This window comes from Atractosteus spatula, chromosome 8 (assembly GCF_055471065.1).
Source record: "Atractosteus spatula isolate fAtrSpa1 chromosome 8, fAtrSpa1.hap1, whole genome shotgun sequence".
Classification (NCBI taxonomy): domain Eukaryota; kingdom Metazoa; phylum Chordata; class Actinopteri; order Semionotiformes; family Lepisosteidae; genus Atractosteus; species Atractosteus spatula.
The window spans coordinates 48,811,524-48,821,399 of record NC_142713.1 but is presented as its reverse complement, the minus strand read 5'-3'; the positions used below and the strand labels follow the sequence as shown (position 1 = coordinate 48,821,399).

General features: G+C 35.5%; 1 protein-coding gene across 1 annotated transcript in view; it reads left to right on the top strand.

The window, feature by feature from the left end:
* The first annotated feature begins 2,365 nt into the window (after positions 1-2,365).
* tmem110l (transmembrane protein 110, like) overlaps positions 2,366-9,876 on the top strand; it is a 35,029-nt gene continuing 27,518 nt past the window's right edge. The window contains exon 1 of the mRNA XM_088924006.1: positions 2,366-2,634. Within this exon, the coding sequence (XP_088780132.1) occupies positions 2,460-2,634 (175 nt within the window). The 5' untranslated portion in view covers positions 2,366-2,459. The remainder of the gene's footprint in view (positions 2,635-9,876) is intronic.

The window sequence follows — 9,876 nt, the reverse complement described above, 5'->3', positions numbered from 1 at the left end:
AAACCAAAGAAGATGTTTGTGATGCTTCTAACATCAGCACACTCAAGTTTCACATGAAAGAAAAGCTTAAGTTTCAGCTCTTAGTGGCTGATAGTAGCACAAGAGGCTTTTGCAGGTGGTTCTATCATTTTCATCAAAAAACATCAGTTTTTGATACTGGTAGTTATCAAGAGCAAAGAGCAAGGTTTCATGCTTCAGATGTGGTGTATGAGTGCATCTGCCATTAATCTCAATAGGCCCAACTAAAAGCTTTATCTGAGCACCACACTTCATTATGATGTTAAAGTTAGATTTAGTCAGAAATGATCTGTGTCATGGTGGGTTAAAAAAGTTCAAAAGCACTGCACTACAGATCTGAAGGAAACCTGGGAGGAACATCATGTTAAAACTTTGAACAGCTGCTCTACTGATGAAGCATTAAGGACACGAGTCTCAATCTATACTGTATGGATCCTAAAACATTCTATGTCTGAGCAAGAAATAAGAGTTTTCTTTTTAGAATGTCTTTTTTCTTTATTAGATAAGTTAGGATAAGTTAGAATTCAGGCTTTCTTTTGGGCTGTTTTGTAGAAATACTCTGAGATATCCATCAAAGACCAACAACAGTCTTCCTTTCTGTCTTCTTGGAGGTGAGGAGGCTGACACTGTACGAGATCTGCCATGCAAAGATGAACGATTGGAAATGTTAATTGGCAAACAAAGCAAATTAACTTTATGTGCTGAAGATGGCTTTAGCTTTCTTGGCCCCTGGAAGACTGTCTAATGCAAAGGTTACCCATGTAGATGTGATGGATTACATTTGCACAAGACATGCATCAAGGGCAAGGATTTACAAAGAAATGAAAAACCATTTAAACCGGAATGATAGGACTCCTAAAGCAAGCAAGATACAGAGCTAATAGAGCCAAAAAGGAACTCAAAGGGAAAACATCATGTCAAAGGACCAAGTAATTTAATGCTTATGCAGTAAATAAATGTCAGGAGTATTAGATATAGAATCCAAGAAATGGAAGACACCACATTAGCAGAAGATTAAGATGTAATTGGAATAATTGAAGCATGTCTAATAGAGCTACAGTATGTTCAGGAATACTGCATTGCAGTACGTGTTATAATTTTAAGATGGGCCACTTTGAGCATGAAGAAACTACTTATGAAAAAATACTTAGGTGTTTATTTTAATTTATTTTACATCATTTACATATTTTACACGTTTCACCATCACCGTGTTTAAAAAATGAGGCGTTTATAATTCAAAAAATGAGTATCAAAATGCATCAATATATCACCTCTCAGTATACTGTATATTGCTACTATGCAATCAGTCCAAAGAAGAGTACACAACTTGAGATCAGAGAGATTTTAAACATTGATATGACAAAATAAATTTGTTTTACCTTTAACAGAAATGACAAGTATTCAAAATCCTCACAGGCCCTGACAAAATCAGGAAATCTAACCCTATGGACTTAACAATGGAATCAACAGTGAAACATGAGCCAGAACACAAATGTAAACTAATGGGAAGTGCATGTAAACCTCTGAAAAGGAAGTGCTTCTTTGCACAAACAGTTGTGGGAGTGTGAAACATTGTACCCAGCCATTTTGCCCAAACTGAAATCCTGGCTTTTTAAAAAAGAAACAGTTGGATGAGTACCTCAGATCAGTCACTAGTCAGCGTATGGGTTAAAAAGACTTCCTCTGTTTTGCAACTTTTCTTATCCCCAAAACACCGCCGTATCAGAACCTTCCATTAATAATATTGAATGAAACAAAGACAATAACGATACATGCTTCTAAGCATTCATGTACCAGGAACTGCATGGGCAAACTTTGGAGTTGAAATATTTGAAATAATTATAACTTTTGGTAGATCGGATTTTGTTACAGTAATCAAAATCGACTTTACTGGTGTAAAAGAATTGTAATGAGCATTCGAAGAGTTCTGAAGCGAAATCCACACAATATTGAATCTCCAATATACATGTTATTATAGAGAAATAACTTTTTTAAAGTGGTTCATTAACACCCGTCAATTGCATTTTAGTTAAGTAATTACTATAAACATTCACCTTAATTGTACATATAAGTATGTATGTTGAGACCATGAAACATGAGATGTTATTCATCCCACATGAGGGCGATTTGGGGAGCAAGAGTGACGTCAGAATGTAGCTTTCCATTGTGTTGCTAATTTAAAAGGAGATTCCGTCAAATCGTTTTTGTAACTTTGTTCTTCAAGTTTTTTTTCCATTTTTTAAGTTGTGTTATAGTCGCTTTTTTCCGCAAAGAGGATGAAGTAGGTTGGATGAAGGAACCGCTAAACTTCACATCGGTGTCCGAATGAAATTTAAATCGCTTTTGTCTTTTCTCGGGAATCACTGTTGGCTGCAAATTCCCAATCCAAGGAAAAGTCTTGGTCTTCCTTTGTTGGCCACGTTGGGTTGTTTTTAATCGCTATGGATCTTTACCAATTTAACGACATCTTTCTGGTTAAGAGAGTGTTTGCTCTGGAGAATATGACAGATTTTACAAATGCTAAATCACATGGATGCCATAACGGAGCTCTAATGGACAGATTTGGAGTTTTAATACAGGGTCTACTTGCAATTATTGCCTTCAGCACTTTGATGAGTAAGTATCTATGAAAAACGTGAACCTCTTTTTCTCGATTCCTGAATGTTAATTAGACTTGCTAGGTATTTTTAAAAACCCGCTACTCTGTTAAAAGGTTAAGTGACGGAACACGTTCAGTTTGCGATGCGTGGCACATTGTTTACTTCGCTTAGACAAAGCAACAGACATTTAAAGAGACCGTTGTCGATAAAACCTTTTTTTAATTAAAAAAGTTTTATTTTTCCCTAAATCTTGTGCAATCTTGTTGCGGATCGTAAGACTGTGATCTTAATATGATCTGCCTGATTTGTCATATACAGTAACAATGTTTAAACATGTAATGTAATGTTTAAACCTAGAGCTGATAGCTACAGTAGTCACCTGGGCCAGTGTTCTTAAAAATACAGTATTCATAAATTTGTGTGCTTTATGAGTTGGAGAATATCTTGACATTGTCAAAAAAGCTTTTAAAAGTAGTGCACTTCACTTTATTTTACCTGAACAATTTAATACATTTCTTCTTGTAATCCCATGACGAAAATCTCGACGTTCGCATAGTTTGCAGCTGGAGCACTTGAACAAAACCAATTATGTTGTTCATTACTATGCATCATATTTTAAGTTTACACAGTCTTGTGTTGTGCTGGATGTTATCAGGATGTTATTGGAAATAGCTGAGAGAGTTCATGCCTATCACTGCAGTTTTTGGGATGATCTGACATTTTTTTCCACCATGGAGGACTACCATTTGATAGCTAGCCCCTGAAGATATAATATAATAATAACAACAACTTTTTTATATCAGTCATACATTTGATATACCCCCACGTGTATATGGAAATTGAAATAACCTTTACTTGATAATAAATAGGTTTTGTTATCGGCAATGCACTCGTATCTGGAAGGACAAGAGTTTGACCATCATTTTGCAAATAATGATCTTTTGGATTTTGTTTATGGACTGAGTTCAGTAAAATTCAAAACATTTCTTTGCTTTTTTTTCCTTTGAAGTGAACTGATCACCCCATTTTGGTGTTTTGAATTTGATTTTATGATTATTTACCCATGTTTATGTTTACAACAAACAACACTGAACAAAGGGGAAACAGTCAAGTTTAACGCTTGTTAGATGTTGACTTTATACAGTCTAGAAAACAGGTATATGGTCTGCTGGCATATATTGATAGCCTGTTATTTAGCAGCTCATCTGTGGCGAAGACTGCATAACAAAGTGCTTGTTATAAAGGTGAAATATAGAAATTAAGCTTCATTGTAAAAAGGTGTAAAGTAAACCAAGGCCTCCGAAGCCTTAACAACTCATTAAAAAATTGCTGCTGCACAAATACAGTATAAAGATAAGGGTAGTGACTTAATTTATTGACTGTGTACCCCAACAGTAAAAAACAAACAAAAAAAGAGGAAAAAATCAAAATAACATTTGAGCATAAATAAAGATGGAGATAAAGGAGAAAAGGTAGACACAAATCAAAAGCCTGACTAAACAGACAGGTCTTTTGGTTTAGATTTAAAAACTGATTGAGAGTTTACCTTTCTCAGATTTTCAGGGAGTGAGATCCAGAGATATGGAGCAAGCAGGAGTGTAGAGATACTATAAGAAGCTACCACTAACAGATGAGCCTCACCAGTGCATACAGCACAGCCTGGTACATAGAAAATTCTGATAAGTATTGTGGGAATTTGTTACTTAGAGCTTTAAAAGTTAAGAGTAATATTTTGAACTGAAGGTGCTGGGTATTGGGGAGCCGGTGAAGAGGTGCCAGAATTGAGGTTTTGGCATTTGAAGTCATGCAGCTAGGTTGTGGACATTTGAAGTGTGTTTAGGGAGCAAGTAGGGAGACCATTGTAAAAGCTGTTTATTACAGTAACCCAGCAGAGATGCGATGAAAGCATGAATCTGGGTTTCTATAGCAGTTTGATCAAGAAAAGCCTGAATGTAGGCAATGATTCTAGGGTGAACCTTTGAGACTTTACAGATGGCTTTTATTTGTGCATCAAAACTGAACTCAAGATCAAACAAGAGTCCCAGATGTCTCATAGCAGGTGAGATTAAGGGTCTAATACATACACAGAATCAAGCAAAACCAACAGGAAAAAAAATGGACAGAGCAAAGACTAAAAAGAAATTTAAAGGTGATGGATAATTCATCAGTTTTCTAGACTTTCCTCATCAGGAAGCCTAGATTATAAACCTGGATGTTGGTGTCCAAGTTAAGTTGCATGTGTCAATAATCTGTTATCGAGATGGATGCACCATTTAAAATTAAAATGAGGGCAATTGTCACGCAGCAGACCAAGGACTGATGAACAAAATCGAGAGAAATCGGTATATATGCAGTCTGCAGTTCATGGTGTTTATGTTCCTTTAATGTGTAGATTCTTTGTAGTTATAGTAGTTGTAGTAGTAATCTATTGAAAACAAAAACAGTTAGAAATAACTGGCTGCAATTTGATCTATCAAGTCCACTTGGTAAGTAGCTGCCAGATCCAACAATAACACTCTGACTTCCTTCAAGGAACAGTTGGATGTCAGGTAAGATAGTTGTGTGAAAAAGTTCCTCCTGTTCTCAGTTTTAAATGCACTTCCATATTGTTCCACTTGTGTTCCCCGGATCATGATTTACTGTTCATTCTAAAGAATTCTGAGGGTTGTCTTTGTCAGTGCCTTTGAGGATTTTAAATACTTGTATCAGGTCCTGCTGCAGTTTTCTCTGTTCAAGACTAAAAAGGTTCAGTCCTTTTAACACGTCTGTATAGGCAAAGGAAGAAAGTATATCTGGGATTCAAACTCGGTCTCCTTTTTACTAGACAGGTGTTTTAACCAGTTAACTCATGGTGTTTAAGTAGAATTAATAACTGATTTTTGGTGTTTTATAGAATCTGGCAATAGGATAATACATTTTTTAATTTTGCCTTCACTGAGTAAAACGCTAGCTGCATTGTTGTATGAGTAATTGAACATTACCGATTGGAGAAGTGCTACTTTCAACATTTATAGATTCAAAGTAAAAATAAAATCAAAAGTGTTTCTTTACTCAGAAAGAATAACTGACAAGATGTTTTTTTAATATCTCAAAAAACAGTTATAACAATAAAGGAGAAAATTATTAAGCATAAACCTTCCCAAACTATCATTTTGAGCAAGTTTGCTTATTGTATTATATAACTGTTCCGTCCTTTAAAACATCTCTGTAATGCTGCTAAGATCATTGCGGGCACATAAACCAGCAAAGCTTAATTCATTCTATCAGATGCAAGTCTATGCAACAATCATAGGCCAATAAAAAGGCTCTTTGGAAACGCCAATTACAACACAGAGGCAAAAGCTATCTATAGCAAGTCACTAATCGACAATATTCCCACACTGTTTTTTATTTAATCTGGTAATCTCTCATTTAATGTGTTCTCTGTCCTTGTTTGAAAGCTACCTAACTTTCTTTACCTAGGCTGTATACTGTATGAATGCAGCATGTTGGTAAGGTAATGGTATGAAATGTGACAAGATCACTATAATTATGCTGTACAGTATACTGTTTAAAGCAGCTAATCAAGGATGAGGACCCAAGATTTGAGAATGTTGGTGCTTAATAAATTGCATGAGACTACTTTGCCCAAAGTTGTTTACAGTCCACACCAATCATATTTTCACAGGGACCTTTTAGGCAGTAAAGACACTGTGATTGTTGATTTTTGTGATTGTCACTGTGGCAGTACACAGATGTCTTGCAGCATAAAGTTATTATACAATGAGCTAATATGTTCTGAATTACCATTTGGTATAGTTTGTTTGACCTTTGTTTCACATTGGATTGCTCTTGTAACAGGCTGTAGTAGATCTTGGTAAACTTCTTGAGGAAGGAAGCACCATGTAACACTAAAACATGAGTGTACTTTCGTTAAGAAACTGATGTACAAATATTCATTAATTATAAATCTTCTTTGCTGAATTTTGCTAGTACAGAACAGTCTTATTAGAATTATAGCTCTTTTTCTCTGGCAACAAATAAACTGTGCTGTGCCCCTTTTTGAATTCCTTTAAAACTTTTTTTTCACATTTTTCCATTTTGAAAAGTTCAGGTTAGGGTTTAACAGGGAGACCATTCTGCTTCAAAAATAATTTGTTGCTATAAAGTGGATACCATATTGAACTAGTAATTGGTTGTGCATGATCACAGCCTTTGTCTTTAATAGAACAGTTTTAGAATCCAAAAAACAGCAATTACGTAGCCTCAAATAGCTCTTTTTAAAAGTAATGAGGCATAACAGACAGAATAGAATGGGGCAACACGCCATTAACTCAGTACTCTGCAATATTCTTGGTATTGTGTTGAATTATTTTATAACCAGCCATTGTAAAGGCTCAACTTGCCTTTTCCCATTATAAGTGAAATTGTCCACAACACAACAAATTATAAATATTTTTCAATTGTAAACCCTCATTGAATTTTACTTTACGGCCTCACTGGTAGTACAGTATTTTCTTATTTTAACCAAAAGGAAAGTTATTAGACTACATAACCTGTCAAACCTGTAGGTCTGAACTGAAGATAATTTAGTTATTTTTTGTTTTAACGTGTGATACAGTATTGTAGTAATAATAATAATTGTACAACAATATTATTGTAGTATTGTATACTACAATAATACAACAGTATTGTAGTAAATTTCTGAGCCAAGTTTTCCTATTGAGAAGACTTTTGAAATTGATTTTCAGTTGAAAACATCGGAGTAATTCATATATACATTATGGAGTTCTGTCCTAAAGAGCCAGCAATAATTGGAATGCAGCAGCATTAAATCTTGCTGACATCGCTACAAGCTCTCAGGTGCTCAGGAAGTTGCAAGAGTTTGTATAGCCGAAAGCTTAGAGAGAGCTTGTCAGAGACCTGTCTGGAATACCCCACTCCACTTGTGTGCCATAGGATATTTACTTACATTGTACTTGATAAAAATATTTCAGTCAGATAGGATTATGCTTTTAACTTGAAGAATTAGGCAGTGTTTTATCAATCATCGTCCCACCTTTGTAAAACAGTCAGTTAATTGCCAAGTGATAACCACATTTCCTCTGGATTGTGTTTTGCACTAAGTTTTCAGATCCTAATAAAAATAGACAGCACATAGTAGCAATCACTGGGAATATGGGGAGGTGTTGAGGGCCAACTCTACACCAGTTGGACATCAGCCAAGGGTTTATTGTACTGGTCAGGGACCAGACTTGCACGGGGATTTGGGCTGGTCGGGGTCATGAATAAGGAGTCCGGCTCAGAACTGACTGACATACTGTATAGTACCAGTCAAATGTTTGAGTACACCTGCTTGAAACCAGGTTTTTCATGATAATCTGTGCTTTAAACTGTATGAACTTGTCTATTTACACTAAATATTTAATTACATGATATGTGTACTTATAATCTTAAGTGAGCTGGATTGAAAATGTTAATTTTTCATTTTCAATAAAATGAACACCCAAAGCAAAACCGGCAACTAATTCCCCTGAAATACAAGCTTAGCTCAATGCATCTAGAAGTACAGATGTTTCAACATCAACTGTTCAGAGGAGGTTGCATGAAGCTGGCCTACCAGGAAGAATTGCTGCAAAGAAACCATTGTTAAGAGTGCAGTATAAGAGGATGAGACTTGCCTGGGCCAAAAAACAGAAACTGGACCTTAAAGGCTAGCTTCACGCAACCTCCTCAGAACAGTTGATGTTTCACAGACTTGTGACTCTAATGAACGTATTCTCTGATTCTGAGGTCAACTTTGGCCTGCCTGACATCTTTTGGTCCTCATGAGTGCCAGTTTCTTCATATCGTTTGATAGGCTTGGCCACAGCAGTTTCTGACACTTGCAAAGTTCTTGTAATTTGTCTTTAAGATTGACCTTCATTTCTTAAAGTAATTATAGTCTGTCTTTTTTCCTTGCTTGCTGAGCAAATATTGCAATGTTCATTCAGGAATTACAAACCTTTGCCCATGCTCCCTATATTTATAGTAATCGTGGACCCTCACTTGTTTACCAATAATTGGTGACAAAAGATTAATGAGGTAACATGCTAGTTAACTGTGAGAACATCTAACAAAGACAATTTTAAATTTCTTTTAGTGTTCTAACACCATGTTATACACTTTTAACTAACCTGGGCTTCAAACTGAAATCCGCTTGCTTTGGGTGTTCATTTTATTGAAAATGAAAAATTAACCTTTTCAATGCAGTTCACTGAAGATTACAAGCACACATATCACGTAATTAAATATTGTTTATAGACAAGTTTATGCTGTTTAAAGCACAGATAATCATGAAAAACCTGGTTTCAAGAGGGTGTACCCAAACGTTTGACTGGTACTGTATGTGCTTGCACCCTTTGGAGTAAAGTGAGTGTGAGAGACTGGGGGAGCTCCTATGGGGACAGTGAAAAAGAGAACTGGGGAAGGAGGAGAAACAAAATGATGGGGATCGTGATCATTGAAGATACCCAACTCTAGTTCTCCAGTGCTGCAGTACCCCATTTTTTGCATACTGTATGTCTTTTAGTTGTGAATAGTTTCACATTAGAAGTATTACATTAGTTTGTCCAAATCTTAATTGAACCAGTTTAAGTGCTGTAGGTGTTAAGATGCTTTTCATTTAAAGAAAGCATAAGTATTGTCAGGATTGTTTACCCAATGAGAAGGAAACGCCATAGTCTATCTAGTTGTGTTAGGATTTCAAATTATGGGGGAAGATCAGAATGAGACAGAACACTTCATTACCACTAGACAATTTAAAAGAAGTTTAATTACTTTCCATTCAAGATAATCGGAAGATATACCCACCAGCACCGATTTACTTTCACAGCATGAAAGTAAACAATATGGAAATATATGTATGTCAATGAAGCATTTTTCATCTCTATAGATGTAAGGTATACATGTACCACATTAAATTCTAAAAACAAAAATAGAATAAATAAATGTGGAATCATATTAACCCAGTGAAAACATAAATCTTTCATTTTAAAGCCAGCTCAAAGTTTATTGAATGGAATTATATATAATAAAATTGCCGATTGTCATATTGCAGCAATGAAGCTTGTATTTCAGAATTGTGTTTCAGAAAGTTGTTGCCATGTTTTTGTTGAGGTTACATACTAACCATGAACCCAGACTCTTCCAGAGTCTGAACTCTTTGGAGATCAATTAGATACTATGTTCTGTGGATATGTTTGTTCAGTACTCTCACAGACATGCTGCATTCTAGCAC